The 19,951-nt window shown below is 37.3% G+C and overlaps 2 protein-coding genes across 6 annotated transcripts; both read left to right on the top strand.

The window, feature by feature from the left end:
* The first annotated feature begins 1,436 nt into the window (after positions 1-1,436).
* LOC104889563 (putative 1-phosphatidylinositol-3-phosphate 5-kinase FAB1D) lies at positions 1,437-12,440 on the top strand. Of its 5 annotated transcripts, none has more exons than XM_048639895.2 (13): positions 1,437-1,632; positions 2,468-2,687; positions 2,784-2,820; positions 2,974-3,522; positions 3,913-4,066; positions 4,158-4,499; positions 5,772-6,719; positions 6,998-7,320; positions 7,562-7,688; positions 8,015-8,170; positions 8,869-10,557; positions 10,711-10,977; positions 11,707-12,440. In XM_048639895.2, exons 2-13 carry the CDS (start codon positions 2,468-2,470, stop codon positions 12,061-12,063), a joined length of 5,169 nt encoding a protein of 1,722 aa, XP_048495852.1. In that variant the 5' UTR covers positions 1,437-1,632; the 3' UTR covers positions 12,064-12,440. The 5 variants fall into 5 exon arrangements, with proteins under 5 accessions (XP_048495852.1, XP_010673188.2, XP_010673144.2 ...); XM_010674886.4 differs by having other exon boundaries at positions 2,420-2,687; XM_010674842.4 differs by having other exon boundaries at positions 2,396-2,687.
* A 6,846-nt stretch (positions 12,441-19,286) lies between these two features.
* Positions 19,287-19,930, top strand: LOC104889685 (hypothetical protein). Its single transcript, XM_010675001.3, has one exon. The coding sequence runs from the start codon at positions 19,295-19,297 to the stop codon at positions 19,928-19,930; it is 636 nt and encodes a 211-aa protein (XP_010673303.2). The 5' UTR covers positions 19,287-19,294.
* The last annotated feature ends 21 nt before the right edge of the window (positions 19,931-19,951 follow it).

Below are 19,951 nucleotides of genomic sequence, written 5' to 3'. Positions count from 1 at the left end.
CTATCAAAAAAAAGGGTCACACTGCTGCGATGGTGGACGTTGACACAGGAAATGATCCTACACTTGCCTATATTGTAAACCTAGATTTGTTAGGCTACTCCCTTTAGAGAAGGGTGTCCTAACTTCTCCTTCTGTACCAAAAAAAAAGCGTTGATATACTGAAAATATATTTGGTAGAAAAATATAGTTATACAAATTTATTTATTTATTTTTTTTTTTGAAAGAGAAATTTCATTAATTGAAGGCCAAACGGCATCTACAATAGGTATTAAAGTAAAACAAGATACAATTAATCAAGACTAAATCAAATTCGTCTTCAAATAAACTACAATGAACCAGATCGAACAATACAGCACAACCCTCTTGTATTTGCTGAATCAAGCAGCTATGGATGAGGAAGTCTATCATTCTGATATAGTTTGAGAAGAACATTCTTGATCGAGTCAGGTTGACCGCATCCGAGATTCCAATACCTTCATGTTGAGTCTCGAACTTCAACCAATGAGAGTAATTTCTCATACCTAAAAACAAAAAAACCATACTCACAACTCCCATAGGGGAGAAGGAGATTTCCAAAACATAAACTAAAAACCCCATAACAAGATTTGAGAAACTCTCATAAAGAGAGACTAATTTATTGAACAAAACAAGAAAATGAATTAAAAACTGAAAATAAAAGGGAAAAAGGGGCTTACCATGGATGAAAACACCCATGGCAGCCCCTAATTGATGAAGAAAAGGTAGGGGAGGCTAGGGTTTGAGAGAGAGAAAAAGAGAGGGGAGAGTTATACAAATTTATTTCATCACTATACCATGACGATCTCTTATAAAAATCTAAATATTAATTACATAACAGTATTGTAGACATTTTAGGAGGATACCAAAGTCTTTAATTATCCTCTTATAAAATACTACAACATATCTTTATTATATAATTCAACACAAGGGGGACAACAAAAAATAGAAAAAGGAATAAAAAAAAAAGAAGATAAGTAACTATTTCATTTGAATGTAAAAAAGAGGGAAAATATGACATTTAAACTAAATATCAATTTTTAGAGAAAAATTAATTTCATTTTCCACTTTATATACTACCACACGCTATCGCATGCATTGCGTGCATGTAAGACTAGTATTAATCTACCATAACAAATACTCTTTCCGAACAATCAATTAATTAAATTTTTTTAGTAGTTCTTTGAAGGAGAAAACAATTTCTATGCAATCCCATATGAAGGTCAAACTATTAATTTTATTTACAAACCAACAAAATTTCGTTGTAATTTATTTTCTTATTATTATAAAACAAGATAGAAAATTTAAAAACGGTGGATTTTTTATTTTGTTAAAAATTGGGTGTGTGACGAAGACTTAGTGTGGGACCCAGTTACTTGACGCTTTCTTCTTCTGCTTCCTTCCATTCTTCTCTCCTTCAATTCAACACAAAAATTTCCTCTCTTTTTTTTTTTTTCTCTCTCCTTTACAACTTCTCTTAATTCTTCACGGATTTCATCTGTTAATTATAGTACTTCTTCAAATTTCTCAACTTTTTTTGTTGGGTAACAAAAAAAAAACAGAATTTCTTTGCTGTTGACTGTTTGACGACTTGGGTATCTTTGTGTTACTTCTTAGGTGAGTTGCTTTAATTGTCTTTCCATTAATATTCTTACTTTATGTATTTATATAGTTTTTATCATTGATTTCTGTGAAATTTTAGCATGTTTGTACCATGTTTTTAGTTTACTTTGCGTGTTTTATAAATGGCGTGTTATGAAATCTTCCCAGATATGAAATTATTTTGGTGGTTAAGGTTTGTGTTTTTTTTTGAAGGGAAATTGTGATTTCTTAAGAATTTTGGTTTTTTTGGTGGGTTTATGAAAGTTTTTAGTGTAAATTTGTGGATTTTTTTTGATCTTAGTTTATGGGATTTTGTGTACTGTGGTTGACTGTTGAATCTTGAATTCTTGATCTTAAGAATTATCATCTGAATTTAGAGGATTTAGTCTTTCTTTTTTGGTATTGCTTAATTATGTATTTGACTAATAGTTTAGAAGGATAGATCGTTAAATAAGGTGTTGATTACCCATTTCCAGTTTTTGATTATGCAGGTTTTTATGATCTAAAATGAGTTTTGGGTATGTGTGTAAATATTGTTGACCTTCATTAGCATAATCTTGGGAATTTATATGAGATTTTACCAAGTTTTGATGTTATGCTTAATTTGGCCCAAATTGAGCATGGATTGGAAGAGAGGAAAGAATGCCCCATCAATCGAATTTAACATTGGAGCTTTACCCTTTTTTGTATATACATCTCTGGTATTAGGAATGTTGATGCTTGTGCAAATTAGATATGTGTAATGGGTGAAAGAATACTGATGATTTGTTGATGTCAGTGTTGCTCTCTTGTGTTCCTCCAGTTTGGTTGCAGAAGAGTTTTTTGAGATTTACAAGGGCTAATGTTGTAGATGTGTCAGTTTTGCTCCGAGTCAAATGAGCAAATGGAACCTAATGATAATAAGCTAACGGGGCCTGATGCGGAAGAGCAAGTAGGATCCTCTACATCGCCTGCTGAGAATCCTGAACAAGTAAATGAGCAGAAGGATGCTTTAAGTCCGGTTGAAGCCGCCTTCCCCAGTCTAACTGTATCACTGACGAGGAGCAGTGAAAGTTTTGCTTCGAATAGCAGTAAGATTTTGCAATTGGTATATTTGACATGATCTTTTTTTTTTTTCAAAAAAGTTTTTTATTTATTAATATCCCATTTCTGCTTCTGTATTTCAGGTGAGCTTTCTGTAGAAGTCAACCCATATGATGATGGGTATGTTTGATTTTCCTGGACTTGAGATGTAACTGTTATAATATGTTGTGTTCTGGATGAGGGGTGAAAACGATATTATAGATAGAGTTCATGCTATTTTGTCTTTCTCCTGTATGGTAGATGCATAACTTCTTTCATATTTAATTTTGCTAGGCATAGTAGAGAAGATCCCCGATACAGGTTGTATAATGAGCCTATAAATGATTCAAACAAGCAGGGCAAGAATGAATCTATACTAAGAAACCTTGAGTCGGACAGTCAATTTGCAAAGAAAGAGGAGAGTACAAGTAGTGACGAGTCTTCTGATGAAACAGATGACCCATCTCCTACCTTATATGAACAAGATAAGATTTGGGATCCACCAGAAGCTGAGGAGAATAGCATGACCACTTTGGATGATTATGAATACGATGAGTCTGCTGATGCCGATAGCTCAGAGTGGGCAATGCCGAGATTGAAGGAAAAAGATATGGCCAGGGAAAATGTGAGGATTGGAAAGTTCAAGGACTTAGTGAGCCAGCTACTTAGCAAACTTGGTTTAGAAAATTGTGATGAAACGAAAGAAAAATGGGCAGATATCGTTACTGATTTGGCATGGCAAGCTGCTAAATTTGTAGAGCCTGGTGTCATCGAGGGTAAAGCCATGGATCCGTCGGGCTATGTGAAGATCAAATGCATTGCTTCTGGATCTCGCGGAGAAAGGTACTATGGTTTATCTTGAGTTTTCTTTGTAATTTTTTTTGCGCTGCTATTAGTTTAGAGGAAGATTTACGACTCATGGGTTCTTAAAGTATTTCTATACAGTTCATGAAGATTATGTCACTACGTTATATGCTCTTCATTGTTTCTCAATTTCCACCCAGATTGTTACCTAAAGTGGGGAGACTTTCTCTTATGTGAAAGCAGTCTAGATTTTGAAATTTTAGTTTGCAACATACTCTATAAGGTAGCTTTAAGTAAAATTTCTTGAATTGAATGAATCTATGATGCATTTCGAGATGATAATGGGGTAGTATACATTGTATAGAGAACTTTTATGATGATGTTGACCTCTACTATCATCTTGAATATAAATGTGCATATATTCTGCAGTCGACTAATTAAAGGCTTGGTCTTCAAGAAGCATGCGGCTCACAAACACATGATTACCAAGTACACGAATGCTAGACTGTTATTAATACAAGGGATGCTGGGTTCATCATCTGGCTCATCTGGGCTGTCATCATTTAATTCTATGATCTCTGAGGTAAAGTAGATTGTTGGAGGATAACCTTTGCCCCATCGTTTTCATTCTTTTTATATGATATACTTCTTGGTCTGACACGTTGTTTTGATAGGATAAAGTCAATTGGGATGACCTAATGCAGAATTTGCAAGCATGTCAGCCAAATGTTATATTGGTGGAGAAATCTGCATCTCGTGCTGTCATGGAAAAAATTCTTCAAATGGGAGTCACCCTGGTCCTTGATATGAAGCTTAATCGCTTGGAAAGGGTTGCTCGTTGCACGGGTTCACCCATATTGTCCTGTGACGTCACATTTAGCCAGGAGCTCAGACATTGCGAGTCGCTCTATTTTGAGAAGTTTGTGGAGGAGCATACTGTTGTTCCCGAAGGCGGAAAAAAGCCATCTAAGACTTTGATGTTTCTAGAGGGATGTCCAACACGTCTTGGCTGTACCGTAAGTCTAATTTTTCTATACTATTATGGAAGTTCATCAGCTTTCTAGAAGTCTTCAGGGTTTATGCATATTACTGCTACTGGGAAATGAGTGGGTTCTCTGATAACCTAGTTTCAGATTCTGTTCTCGGGTTCATTTTGAAGCTTTGTCTTATATAGTTATATATTACATCCATGCAATGCATTAAGAAACTCAGACTGGGATGCTTGAGTAGGCTGAGTCTTTACTATTCTAGTTTGTTATTTTATGATCATGCAGGAGCTTTTTAATGTCATTTTGGAATCTTTTGTGTGTTTGGCAGGTTTTAAAACCATCAACTTTCTGTGTGCTTTTCTTTCCACCACTATTATGATGGTTCTCAACAAGGGAAAGGTCTAGATGTGTCCTTAGGTGCAGGGGCATATCGTAAAGGTGACATGCTACAACATGCAACCCAATATTATTCCTGTCGATAGTGAGATCTGGAAATGAGGCATATGCCATAGTCCACTTAAGATTAGGAGAAGCTGATACTCAAAGATCCTCAAAGAAACTGTTTGAGGAAGGGTCTGATAATCAAGAAAAGCTTAAAACTAAATAGGAAGGTTAACAAAGTTTTGAACTACAAGTGGAGTTGAAATGTTTATCAAACCAAAGTAGATAAGATGAAGTATACGAATATATTTTAGCAATAATGTAATTAGGAAGCCCCCTTTACAGGAAGCCAAACCATATAATCCTTGCCTCGTGTATCTCACCTTCAAATGAGGTTTTACCCTACCTTATCTCTTTTCAGTGAGGAAGATGCTAATAGGTAAATGCTGTGTGGTGAATATTTGTGGGTTGTTCTTCCATTCAAACACTGGAGATACAGTTATTAAGCGTGTAATTGTTACTTCTTGTAACAATAAATGTGTTTTTACACTGGTCTTATGACTTTAAGCATGATGAGAATTTTATACCATGGCTGGATTGAAGGAGTATGATGACATGATGTGCAAATGCTTCACTCACCGTGTATTCTTCTGTATGTTTGCAAATCTAGCTTTCCCAATTTATTATGGTGCTTTAGCATCCATTTTAATCAAATGAAGTAATGACGCGGTAACTGAAGCAAGTTGGAACTGTTGTGATTGATTTAGGTGTGTTGAAATTACTCTTTATATGACTTACTCTTCCATTTTAATCAAATGAAGTAATGACGCGGTAACTGAAGCAAGTTGGAACTGTTGTGATTGATTTAGGTGTTTGAGGGTTGAATACTCTTTATATGACTTACTCTTAATGGAACAGATTCTGCTGAAGGGTTCACATGCTGATGAATTGAAGAAGATCAAGTGTGTCGTACAATGTGCTGTCATAATGGCTTATCATTTCTTCCTGGAAACTTCCTTTCTTGTGGATCAGAAAGCTATGTTCTCCACTATCACCTTTGGGAAAGCAGCTGACATCTCATGTACAAATGAAGAATCTCAGAGTGACGATCCTGGAAATTCCTTTGCTACTGGAAAATCTAGTATCCCGCTCAATGAGGAGCCTAATGTAGGCGATTCTTCAGCTGATGGAGTACATACCCTCATCTCCAATGGAGGTGATAATCTGATTTCCAATGGGTTTCAAGAAGAAGATTCTTATTATGTCTCAGAGTTTACTGCCAAAGATGCTGAGATTGCTTCTCCCAATCGATTTGAAGACAAAGTTTCCCCCACTATGCAGTTGGTAGACGATGGTCCATCTACAGTTTGTTGTGAGCCTAATATGACAACTCTTTCTACTGCGTCAAGATCATTGTCTCATGGACTGGATCAAGTTTCAGTTATCGTCCCATCCACTAATGAACACGTGTCCACATACCATGACATGAATGGAGGGGAATCTGAAGCTCAGACTGCAGTCTCTATTCCTCTTTTACCCACTGAAGAGCATGCTGAGGATTTAGAAATAGAGGCAACGAACCAAGGCAAAGAAGACAAGTTCCTTTATAACGAGTCTCAGCTCGTTTCCGCATCCTCTGTAGCTGATGGGGAAGTGAAAGGACTTGCAGATGATGGTGAGGAGATCATCAGAGCAAAGGACGAAATCAGCAGTGTCTTGGATTCTGAGAGCATCTTGGTTTTTATGTCTAGCCGAAATGCTTTGAAAGGGACTATTTGTGAGCAAAGCCATTTTACTCATATCAAATTTTACAGGAATTTTGATGTTCCTCTTGGGAAGTTCTTACGGGACAATCTATTCAATCAGGTTATATTCAATCTGCAGGATTGCTTTAGTAATTGTTCACTATTGGTTAGTTGTGAAATGTTTGATGATGTAATTATAGGACTGTTGGTAAATGCTTTGAGTTTTATGTTTCTGGTGATGTTATATCTTGCTGATGTGGTTCGATCTACTCTAGGTTCCTTTACTACTGCAAACTTGTGTGTGTTTGTGTGTTTCTCTCTTTCTCCTCTCTGAATTTTGCTCATAGTTTTTTTATTTTTATCTTTAGACGAACCATACTGAGTCTTTTGGATGTGCAGGCTCTTAAATGTGAGGCATGTGAACAACCTCCTGAAGCGCACTTTTACTATTATGCTCATCACAGCAAGCAGCTCACTATACGAGTCAAACGATTGGGAAATAAAAAGCCTTTGCCTGGAGAAGGGAAACTTTGGATGTGGAGTCGTTGCAGTAAATGTGAGCCTAATGAGGAGAAGGCAACCAAAAGAGTATTACTATCAACTGCTGCTGATGCCTTGTCATTTGGCAAGTTTTTGGAGCTTAGCTTTTCAAGTTATTCTTCATTTAATAGGCTCGCAAGTTGTGGGCATTCCTTTCAGAAGGATTTCCTCTACTTTTTTGGGTATAAATTCTGGCCTATAAGGAATTTCTTTGCTTACTTATTATCCCTCTGATACAATTTGCTTGCTTTAATGGCGTCAAGCTAGATATGAACTCATTCAGTACAGATCTCTACAGACTGCCCTAACATTGAACACCCTTTTGAGACGTGATCGGAACTCAATTATATATGTTCCTCTTTGACTGTAAATGCAATAATCCACTATTCTGTATGGAATTCTAAAATATTGCGTGCCTTGCAGATTGGGATCTATGGTTGCTATGTTTCAGTACTCTCGTGTTGCGATATATGGCGTTTCTGTGCCATCCCAGAAATTGAAATTCAATAGTTCAATTGACAGAGACTGGCTGCAGCCTGAAGTTAGGACTGTATGTCCCTTCTTTTAAGGATTTTACTAAATCTAAATACTCTCTCCATCTCGCAAATATTAGCATTCTTACCTTATTAGGATCTCGGTTTTTGGGTATAATCTATTGAGGTTCAATTGCTTAAGCACCCATTCACATGAGAAGCTTTGAAAAGAAATTAGAAATATACATTTTTAAACCTTTGTGCCAAAATGAAGTATGCAAATAATTTTGGGACAGAGGGAGTTATTCATTTGTTTAATTGATTATTCTTTGATACGGAGGAAAGCTGTCGAATGATTCCTTCAGTACTATTTAATGAGTTCTGTTATCTCTATTCTTTGCAGGTCTACACTACAGGACTAGTGCTTTTTAACGAACTTGAGAAATACTTGAAGAAAATAGAATCTCGGTTCTCTGGCTGGAATCTGGTTCTTAATGGGTTTTCAAAAGGATTTGCTGACATTGTAGACATGTTAAAGTTAGAAAGATCTGAATTTGAAGTAAGTTTCTTCTTTCCATGTATGTAATTTTTCATATATGGCATGTATCCTGATCTGTGCTCGCTGCTCAACTGGTAGTGTGCAGGAGAATGGATCATATTAGTGAATGTTAGGGTTTGTCTTCTTCATCATCATTTTCTTTTCTGAATTCTATGAAGTTGTCGCATTGTAGGGTTAGCTTTTATACTATCATCACTGTCTTGATCGAAACTGTAACCTCTTTAACTATGTACTAGTTTGCTAATTCTTATCTCTTGCAGTTTATCTTCATCTCTGTATCTCTGTCTTCCTTTTCGTGCTTGTCTTCCTTAGCTTTTTAGCATAATTTTCGAGCTGCTTGCGAGTGAGAAGTTGGACATTGAGTAGTCTTGTCAGTGTTGGTCATACTATAATAATGTTGAATAATAAAGGTCAATTGATGTTTTCTTTTGAATTCACATGAAATAGTGCTCTCTCTGTCCCATCATATTTATGTCCCCCTTGGAGTTTTTGACTCACAATATCACTGAGTCATTTATTAGGGACAATTAAATCATGGTGCAGGGAGATTAAGTTGTGATGTAGATTGTAGACACTAACTTATAATTGTGCAGTTAAACTTCAGGTCTGTCGAATCTTATGCACTCGTACCAACCTATGGTGCATCCCATGCAGAGTTGGTTATCTTATTATTTATGCTGTCTTTTTGTCAATAACAGGAGAATTTCAAGAATAAGAATGAGGATTCTCAAGACACTATCTATAAGCTTCTAAGCTTGAATCGGCTAAGATGGGAAATTTTGCTTGAAGCATGTGTTTGGGACCGTCGGTTGCAGTCACTACTTTCTTCTTCCTCCACCTTGCCCCAGTCTGTTGCGACTGGCGTTCACGGAGTGGCTCAGGGGCAAAAGAAGGACGATGGCACTCCCGGAGAAGAAGCTGAAGGGTTAAAGACAGCTCCAGAAAGAGTGGAAAAACAAATACTGTTGGAAGAAGAGATATCTGGAAGAGAGAGTGAAGTGGCACAAAATATAGCTGATAAAGCATTGCAAGAGCAAGTGGATTCAGGAAAAGAGCATAGTGATGGGGCAGTAGCAGATACTACTAAGATAGTGGAAAGACTCACTGGGTCATTGAACAATGAGGGTGTTGAAATCCAAAGAGCTGAAGATAATTGTCACGATGTAATAATTGAGGGTAAAGAAGTTATTTTACAGGGTGATGACAGAACTTCTGAGAACTGTAATGATGTAGAGATCCAAATTGAGATGCTTGCAGAAGCAGAAAATCTTTCAGTTAAGGAATCTCCAAAGGAAGGAATCCTTTTAGGAAACGGAGAGCAAGATTTGATAAGTTTGCCCATTGTTGAGGAGAATACTCAGAGGCTACTCTCATTTGATTCAGTCTCTAGTGTTTCATTGTCTCAAGAGTCAAATGATAGAGCAAATAATCCTTCTCATCTTCATATTAATGGTGAGAGTACTCAAGAGGACAATGTTTCACTGTCTGACAATCTGTCGGAAGATAGAAGCGTATCCATTAATGCAGATGAGGAAAATAGTAGTTGCTCTGCTGATGCAGAAGTATCTGAAAGACTTGCTTCTGCTTTGTTGAAAGTAGACTCCCCTTGGTGGCATCCATTTAGACAAACTCGAGAGGAGTGCATGGAGGAACTCCTCAAAGGTCGTCCATCTAGATTCGGTCACTTGCCGAAATTTGAACTACTACACTCTACTGACTTCTTGCCTACGGTATCTCAAGTGATAATTGAAGAGGGTTCAAGGATTCACATGCCTCTCAGCGATGGTGACTTCATTGTATCTGATTTTGATGGTGAAATCTCAAGCTCCATTGCTTGTGCATTGGCATTAATGGAAATTTCAATCCGTCCAGCATCAGATGAAAATACTTTCCTAAAACGCGCTGCCTCTGAGCCTTGGCCTTTGAACAGTATTCATGATTCTGATTTTATTCATTCTTCATCAAGCATGTCTTTCACAGAATCGCATCTCTCCAGCTTTACTGGCTTAAATCGCGTGGATTCTCTGGTTTCTTATGGGAGGGTCTACAATGAAGTTACTCTAGGCATTGAAAAGTATCCTATGAAAGGCAAGTATTCAGTAGTTATCATACATCCCAATGAATTCCGGAGTCTTCGGGATCGATGCTGCCCGTCAGAACTTGATTATATCTCTTCTCTTAGTCGCTGTAAAATTTGGGATGCCAAAGGTGGCAAGAGCAAGTCTGTCTTTGCTAGATCACTTGATGGAAGGCTTATTGTGAAGGAAATTAAGAAGACCGAATTTGATTCATTCATGAAGTTTGCTTCTGCCTATTTCCAGCACATGAAGGAATCTGTTAACTCTGGAAATCAAACTTGCCTTGCAAAAATTCTTGGAATTTATCAGGTTTCGATAAATAAATTTCTACATGATTTTTATCCTTGTCCCCCCCCCCCCCCCCCCCCCCCCACACACACACACACACACACACACAGACATTTTTGCCTTGTTTGGCTCATGGTTATCTTTAATCTCTGCTTCCTTGAAACTCTTTCACAGGTAACTATTCGAAATCCCAAGAGTGGCAAAGAGACAAAACATGATCTCATGGTTCAGGAGAATCTTTCTTTCGGCAGGAACATAACTCGCCAGTACGATTTGAAGGGTGCATTGCATGCTCGTTTCACTGCGTCTGCTGATGGTGATGGGGAAGTTTTATTGGACCAGAACTTTGTAAATGACATGAATTCATCTCCTTTATATGTTGGCCAGAAAGCTAAGAGACTCCTGCAACGGGCTGTGTGGAATGACACAACGTTTCTTAATGTAAGTTCCTGTTATCTGCTTTGTACCATATTATTCGTCGTACTTTTAGTGATGTGTCACCCCGGCCCAGCCCCCTTTTTGCGGGAAAAGAGAAAAAAATCCAAAGGATGTTCTTCTTTTCCATAATTTATGCAACATTTGCAAATTTGAGGTTAAAGTTGCAAACTTTTACCACGAATTCTCATCATTATATAGAGAAAAAAATAGTCATATGTGAGATATTGTTACATTCATCTAGATGGGTACTTTTTAAGCATCAAATTTTCATAATTTTTACAAATACATAGTTGAAGATATTAATGGTCAAAGTATTGCCTTGGAGACCGTGAAATATGAGTGCTGCAAGAATCATGGAACAAATTGAATGAATTAAGAATTGAGCATACTATTGAGTAAACTTTGGCAAAAGAAAAGGGAAAATATTGTGAGATCAAGTTACAAACGCTCTCTCTTTCTCTCTCTTCAATTGATTATCATTGAATTGAAGTTATTTCACCTCCAAAAAATGATTTAGAGACTAACTGAAATTATATGTACTTATAAAAACTGTTCTTTTTTGTTGATTTTTCTAGTCTTTTGCTATATGCAGTTATCAAAACCGATTTTATACTGCTGGTGTTTACAGATATAAACTGATTTTTACGTGACCTTTCTTAGAAAAGTTGAACATAACAGGACTTACTGGTGTATCTAATGGTTTGTGATCATTCTTTCTTTCTTTCATGGCAGAATATCGGAGTCATGGATTATTCTCTACTGGTGGGGGTTGATAGAAAACGGCATGAATTGGTGTGTGGGATTATAGATTATCTAAGACAATACACCTGGGACAAGCAATTTGAGACTTGGGTAAAATCATCCCTTGTTGTTCCCAAGAATGTTTCACCAACAATAATCTCACCCCATGAGTATAAGAAAAGGTTCAGAAAGTTCATGGATACGCACTTCTTGACCGTCCCAGATCACTGGTGTTCTCATAGATCTTTCAACCCTTGTAAACTGTGCGGCGTCAAAGTTCATGATTCTTCGGTCCTCAAGTCCGAGAAGCGCGAGGAAGAGCCTAATGATGTTCAATCCCATGATTAGCTCATTCTCATTCATTCTTCTCAATTATGTATTGTTCTTTCTTTTTCTTTGTTACTTTTTGACAGTAAAAAAAATCAATACTGTACATAGATTGTTACTGCTGCTGCACATAACACCCGGTTAAGATGCGATTATTTAGCAGAAATTGGGTAAATGTTATGATATAGGTTAGGCCAACTGTGTGCAGATTGAGCTATATACGTGAAAATATTTTTTTGTAAATTTTTGTAGTGAGCTACGCTACTGATGACAACCAAAGCATGTATAGCTTTGATAATGTTAAAGCTGATAATTCTCTGTACGAGTATTAGTAGTTCTTTTTGTTTCTTCCATAAACAATGTAATGATGAATATGGTACTTTTATTTTTTGTTCCCAGATTAGCGTTAGTTGTGGGATTTATCATCTCTATTATATAAGGGAAGAGGAGGGGTACGTCAAAAATGGTAAATTTTTTTATACTCTTAAATAATAAAATATAAATTTAGCATTTTTTTTAATTATTATACCCTTAATTAACAAAATATTTATATCATTCTTGATTTATTGATTTTTAAAAAACAGAAGAGAAATATACAATGAACTTTATGAACAATTTTTCATATATATTATTATGTAATTGAACTTTTGTTTGTTTTCGCACGCATCACGTGCATACAAGACTAGTTATTATTATTATGGGTGATTGAGTTCTAAGATCTCTAACTAGTTATTAGGCTCGAGCTATACTCCGGGTAAGAAAAAATTTCATTTATTATTATAATACTTTATGATAATAACACTAAATACAACTTAGTCTAGTGGTTAAGACTTTAGTATATGTACTTGAGGTTTTGGGATCAAATCCTATACTACGCAATTTCTATTTTTTTTATTGTACATGGATTACATGAACTAAAACTCCCTAGGGAGAGCGCCACGTGTCACAGTTTCTTGTTTATGCACGCTTTTTAGTATATTTCCTCCGTTTCACAATAAGTGAAACACTTTCCTTATTTCGAATAATCACAATAAGTGAAACCAAGCTCCAAAAGGTAAAAAAAGTTCACTCTTATTGCAAATATACCACCAAAAAGTAAGAGACGACTACAACTTCAATACCTCTTCACTCTACTTTATTGTGGTCCCAATTTTGCCTCTCTAAATTCCTTGGTAACTCCCCACTTTCTCTATGTTTCACGTGTTGTGAAACGGAAGAAGAATTTTCTAGCGTTGCCCTGGTTGATGTGTTTCCAAACTTGATATGCATTTTTTTTCCATTCTCACAAACATATAAGGAAAACTCAACATTTAAAAGATACAAATATAATAATGAAGACACGTAAAGCATGATTATATAATAGCAAGAGGTCACGGGTTCAAATCTTGTTGCAAGCTAATTTCCCATATCACCCCTTCAAGTGAATCCCTTCATCTTACAAAAAAATGTCTAATTTTAAATAAAATTAGATGGTCTCTTATAGACCGACTCTTTCTACACATAGGTCACAATTTTTTTTTTTTGTTCTATCTCTTTGCTTTCTTAATTCCACTGTCTCCATCAACATCTTACTTATTTTAGAATAGATAACGTATGGTAGTATTATATGGTAAAGCACTAAAGCTCCTATAATATACAAAAATTTATATATTATAAATTCGTACATGAGACGAGATTACAATATACTTCCTACATTCTTCTTATATTACAATATTTATATTTTCTGTAGTTTCATATCTATTGCAACAATTTCAATTTTGGTATAAAATAAACTTTAATTGATAATATTGTCCTTACTTTATCTTATTAAAACAATCATTAATTACTCACTTTGCCTTATAAAATTCCTTTTATTTTCTAAGAATGATTTCTTTCCTACTCTAGTTAATTAAAGCATTACTTTTATGCTAAATTACTCATTTCTTCCAAATCCTTAAAAATTGTGTCCAAACACATTATTTTAATAGAAAAAGAACGGATGTAGTATTAATTCGGCTAAATTTTAATCGGATTGGGTCACCATTAGTTTTTATTACTTATAAGTTATAACCTTCAATTTTGGCTGTTTTTATTTTGGGATTTTTTTTGACTTTTTCGGGACTTGTCATATCTTTTCCAGAAACATTCCTAGGAAAGTCGATGTAACTTGTGATGTTGCACGGGTGCTTGACGCTAGCATTTGTGTTACATCGAAAAGCCTAATAACATCACATTTGTTCATTTCTCGTGAAATCCAAAATTACTTCGCAATGAACGAAAATGCATCTATATATATTGGTTCCAAGCCACATGACTCATTTCCAATGACCACCCATGTCCCTAGGAGACATTCCGTGGCGTTCCGATTTCGGATCCCGGGAAAGTCCGAAAGCATGTATTATAACCTTCAATTTTGGCTGTTTTTGGGACATTTTTGAACTTTTCGAGGCCTAGTCATATTTTTTCCGGAAATATTCCTATGAAGGTCGATGTGAATTGTAACGTTGCGCGGGTGCTTGGCACCATTTGTGTTGCCTCGAAAAGCCTCTAAACACACAATTTGTTCATTTCAAGTGAAACCTAAAATTGTCTCGGAATGCATCCATGTATTCGTTCAAAGCCACATGACTCCTTTCCAATGACCTACCATGCCCCTAGGAGTCATCCCGTGGAGTTCGGAGCTCGGGCCTCGGAAAAGTTCGAAAGCATGTATTATAACCTTCAATTTTGGCTGTTTTTGCAATATTTTTGGACTTCTCCGGACCTAGTTATATTTTCTCCCGAAACGTTCCTAAGAGTGCCGACGTGACTTCTAACGTTGCGCGGGTATTTGGCACCATTTGCATTGCATCGAAAAACCTCTAAACAACCCATTTGTTCATTTCTCGTGAAACCTAAAACTGCCTCAAATTGAACGTAAAGGCATCCATGTATTCGTTCCAAGCCACATGACTCCTTTCCAATAACCTCCCATAACCCTCGGAGTCATCCCGTGCATTTAGAGCTCGGGCCTCGGAAAAGTCTGAAACCATGTATATAACCTTTAATTTTGCCTGTTTCTGCGACATTTTCGAACTTCTCCGGGCCTGGTCATATTTTCTCCCGAAACGTCCCTAGTAAAGCCGACGTGACTTGCATCGTTGCGCGGGTGCTTGGCACAATTTGTATTGCCTCGAAATGCCTCTAAACACCCTATTTGTTCATTTCTCGTGAAATCCAAAATTGTCTTGAAATGATCGTAGAGGCATCCACATATTCGTTCCAAGCCACATGACTCTTTTCCAATCACCTCCAATGTCCCTAGGAAGCATCCCGTGACAATCAAAGCTCGGGTCCCGAAAACGTCCGAAATTGTGTATTATAACCTTCAATTTTAGCTGTTTTGCGACATTTTTGGACTATTTCGGGTCTATTCATATTTTCTCAGGAAACATTCCTATAAGTACCGACGTGACTTGTAACGTTGCACTCGTGCTTGACACCATTTGCATTGGCTTGAAAAGCTTTTGAACACTCTATTTTTTTCATTTCTCGTGAAATCCGAAATTGCCTCGATATAAAGGCATCCACATATCGGTTCTAAGCCACATGATTCTTTTATAATGACATCCCACATCCCTAGGATGCATTCCATGACATTCGGAACTCGGGCCCCGCTAAATTCTGAAAGCGTGTATTATAACCTTCAATTTTGACTGTTTTAAGGACATTTTTGGACTTCTCCGGGTCTGGCCATATGTTCTCCGGACACGTTCCTAGGAACGCCAACGAGACTTGTAACGTTGCACGGGTACTTGACACCATTTGTGCTGCCTCGAAAAGCCTCTAAACACCCCATTTGTTCATTTTTCGTGAAACCTAAAACTACCTCGAAATGAATATAAAGGCATCCACGTATTCGTTCCAACCATATGACTCATTTCCAATGATCTTCCATTCCCCTAGGAGTCATCTTGTGGCCTTCAGAGCGGGAAAGTCCGAAAGCGTGTATTATAATCTTCGATTTTGGCTGTTTTTGCGACATTTTTTTGACTTCTCCGGGCCTCGTCATATTTTCCCTCGAAACGCTCCTAGAAAAGCCAACGTGACTTGTATCATTACGCGGGTGCTTGGTACAATTTGCATTGCCTCGAAAAGCCTTTGAACACCCCATTGTTCATTCTCGTGAAACCCAAAATTGTCTCGAAATGATCGTAGAGGCATCCACATATTCGTTCCAAGACACATGACTATTTTCTAATGACCTCCAATGTCCCTAGGAGGCATCCCGTGACGTTCAAAGCTCGGGTCCTGGAAAAGTCCGAAATCGTGTATTGCGACATTTTAGGAAAATTTCGAGTTTGCTCATAATTTTCCTAAAACATTCCTATAAGTACCGACGTGACTTGTAACTTTGCACTCGTGCTTGACACCATTTGCATTGGCCGAAAAGCTTTTGAACACCCTATTTTTTCATTTCTCGTGAAATTCAAAATTGCCTCGAAATGAACGTAAAGCCATCCACATATTAGGTCTAAGCCACATGATTCCTTTCCAATGACCTCCCCTGTCCCTAGGAGGCATCCCGTGACATTCAGAGCTTGGACCCCGCGAAATTCTGAAAGCGTGTATTATAACCTTCAATTTTGGTTGTTTTTGGGACATTTTTGGATTTCTCCGGGCCTGACCATATTTTCTCCGGACACGTTCCTAGGAAAGCCGACGAGACTTGTAACGTTGCGCGGGTGCTTGATACCATTTGTGGTGACTCGAAAAGCCTCTAAACACCTCATTTGTTCATTTCTCGTGAAACCTAAAACTCCCTCGAAATGAATGTAAAGGCATCCACATATTCGTTCCAAGCCACATGACTTCTTTACAATGACCTCCCATATCCCTATGAGTCATCCCGTGGCGTTCGGAGCTCGAGCCTCGGGAAAGTCCGAAAGCGTGTATTATAACCTTCGATTTTGGCTGTTTTTGCTAAATTTTTGGACATCTCCGGACCTGGTCATATTTTCTTTGAAACTTTCCTAGTAAAGCCGACATGACTTGTATCATTGCGTGGGTGCTTGGCACAATTTGCATTGCCTCGAAAAGCCTCTAAACACTCCATTTGTCCATTTCTTGTGAAATCCAAAATTGCCTCGAAATGAACGTAAATGCATCCATTTATTCGTTCCAAACCACACGACTTATTTCCAACGACCTCCCATAGCCCTAGGAGGTATCCCGTGGCGTCCGGAACTCGAGCCCCGAGAAAGTCCAAAAGAGTGTATTATAACCTTCAATTTTGGCAGTTTTGGAACATTTTTGGACTTCTTCGGGCCTGGTCATATTTTTTCCCGAAACGTTGTTAGAATAGCCGATGTGACTTGTATCATTGCGCATGTGCTTGACACAATTTGCATTGCCTCGAAAAGCCTCTGAACACCCCATTTGTTCATTTCTCATGAAACCCAAAATTGTCTCAAAATGATCGTAAATGCATCCACATATTCATTTCAAGTCACATGGCTCTTTTCCAATGACCTCCAATGTACCTAGGAGGCATCCCGTGGCGTTAGAAAATCGGGCCCGAGAAAGTTCGAAATCATGTATTACCTTCAATTTTAGCTGTTTACGCGACATTTTTGGAATTTTTTGGGCCTGTTCATATTTTCTCTCGGAACATTCCTATGAGTATCGACGTGACTTGTAACGTTGCACGTGTGCCACCACGGGTGCTTGACACCATTTGCATTGCCTCGAAAAGCTTATGAACACCCCATTTTTTCATTTCTCGTGAAGTCTAAAATTGCTTCGAAATGAACCTAAAGCCATCTACATATTGGTTCCAAGGCACATGACTCCTTTCCAATGACCTCCCATGTCCCTAGGAGACATACTGTGGCGTTCGGAGCTCGGGCCCTGGAAAAGTACAAAAGCGTGTATTATAACCTTCAAGTTTGTCCCTTTTTGAGGTATTTTTGGACTTATCGAGGCTCGATCATATTTCTCTTTCGTAATATTCATATGAAAGCCGATGTGACTTGTAACATTGCGCAGGTGTTTGGCACATTTGTGTTGCCTCGAAAAAGCCTCTGAACACCCCGTTTGTTCATCTCTCGTGAAACCCAAAACTTAGGATTAAATAACTATTATTGCATAGAAATTAGTTGTAGTTTTGTTTATTACCGACAAAATATGTATATAATAGGGCATAAACTTTAGCTAAGAGATTTTTAGTTTCATTGAGGCAGGAAACTCGGTTTTTCAAAGAAAATTTGTCATCAAGAGTTTCGAAAATGGGGAAACATAATCTTCATGAGACCATGCTAAATAGATTTTTAGATTTTTTTATTGTTTATTGATTTACACATCCTTACTTCGTCTTCTGTAGTTCTGTAAGTGAGGTTTTCTTTTTTCATAATGCAAAGCGGTGACCTATGGGTTTATTTTTACCAAGAGGGTTGACTTTGTGGTGATTTCTTATTATATTATGTCTTTTCTTAGATGATAATTTAAATTTTAATTGTGGACACTTAAAGCATGATTAAAAGTTGGTTAAGATGGGAATCGTGTCATGTTATAATAGCAAGAGGTCACGGGTTTAAATCTTGTTGCAAGCTAGTTTTACTTTTGTTAATCGACATGATATGTACACATTGGACAATTCTAGTGGAGTGCCAAAGGTAACATATGGAGTGTATACATTGTCACACACGCCTTTTAATATATTTGTACATATATAGATAGATTCTTATAAGCATTAATAGTGGCATACTAAGTCATTAAAGGCTTAAATGCTCAATCATTTTCATATAGGTCATCAAAAACACATGAAATTAGAAGCTTCAAATAAATTGTGTATACTTACTTATTCATAAACTCTGAATGTCCGTCTTTCTATGCCAAACGTTTAAGGTATCTCTTAATAATTCAAAGTTTATGGAGGTATCATCTCTTACCATCTATTGCACATGTAGTCCAAAGCATGGATGCATGACCGTTTTAGACCATAAGACATAGTTCATGTGGAATATATATATGGGAAAACACCCAAAACTTGAGATTTATGATGACGATTTTTCTTTGAATATATAACCAGCAAACCTTCATGGAAAAGCCAAATAAGAATCATGCAGAGTTTCTGGCTAGATCTGGATTGAGCAGCAAGCAAAGGATACACAAAACCTTCTTTGTCAAATGATAATGATGATTTAAGAGGCAAACATTCTTCTTTAAGATAAATCTTTATAAGAATGACTTGTGTCTTCATAATACTTGTAAACAGCCATTTTTTCTCCACAAAATGGATGAATCAAACAATGCTGCCCTACTCGTAGCTGACGAATCCGACAATTCTAATTATGTGAAAGACGATGGCATAGATGAACCACATTGCATGTATATCCTCAACGCCGTTCTTAGCGGCACTGCTCGCCTCAACGTTCTGCTGCCTAGTTTTACTATCTTAGCCTTCACTATCTTCGCTCCCCTCCTTACGAATGATGGCAAGTGTAGTAGTTTCGATCGTTGGCTTATGGGTAGCTTCTGGGCAGTTTGTTCTGTATCCTGCATCTTCTTCTCCATAACTGATAGCTTCAGAGCTGCAAATGGGAGGTTATACTATGGGGTAGCAACCATCAAAGGGATATGGACCTTCAACGGACGGCGGAAGAGACCCGCCATTCCATCAGATTACAAGCTTAGGTGGTCAGATCTCTTCCACACGTCACTGTCGGTCATTGCATTCCTGACTTTTGCTGCATTACACAATGATGTTCAGCAGTGCTATTACCCTCCAATTTCAAGAAAAGTGACCAACACTGTTCCTTTGGTGGTTGGATTTGTAGTCAGTGCTTTATTTGTTCTGTTTCCTACTAAAAGAAGGGGTATTGGCCACCCCTTCTTGCTACAGAGAGATCCCCTGTATTTACGACCTTAAGGGATCAAAAAAAAATTAATT

The sequence above is a fragment of the Beta vulgaris genome, chromosome 1 (genome assembly GCF_026745355.1).
Source record: "Beta vulgaris subsp. vulgaris cultivar EL10 chromosome 1, EL10.2, whole genome shotgun sequence".
Taxonomy (NCBI): Eukaryota; Viridiplantae; Streptophyta; class Magnoliopsida; order Caryophyllales; family Amaranthaceae; genus Beta; species Beta vulgaris.
Note: the sequence above shows the minus strand (reverse complement) of the source record. Positions and strands in the feature narration are given on the sequence as shown.

What these genes read in the sequence shown, in the direction of transcription:
- LOC104889563 (XM_048639895.2), top strand. Translation starts at nt 2,468, where the DNA reads ATGTGTCAGTTTTGCTCCGAGTCAAATGAGCAAATGGAACCTAATGAT. An exon ending in TTAATTCTATGATCTCTGAG is followed by an intron (nt 4,067 to 4,157) that starts GTAAAGTAGATT and finishes TTGTTTTGATAG; the next exon opens with GATAAAGTCAATTGGGATGA. An exon ending in AAATTCTTGGAATTTATCAG is followed by an intron (nt 10,558 to 10,710) that starts GTTTCGATAAAT and finishes ACTCTTTCACAG; the next exon opens with GTAACTATTCGAAATCCCAA.
- LOC104889685 (XM_010675001.3), top strand. Translation starts at nt 19,295, where the DNA reads ATGGATGAATCAAACAATGCTGCCCTACTCGTAGCTGACGAATCCGAC.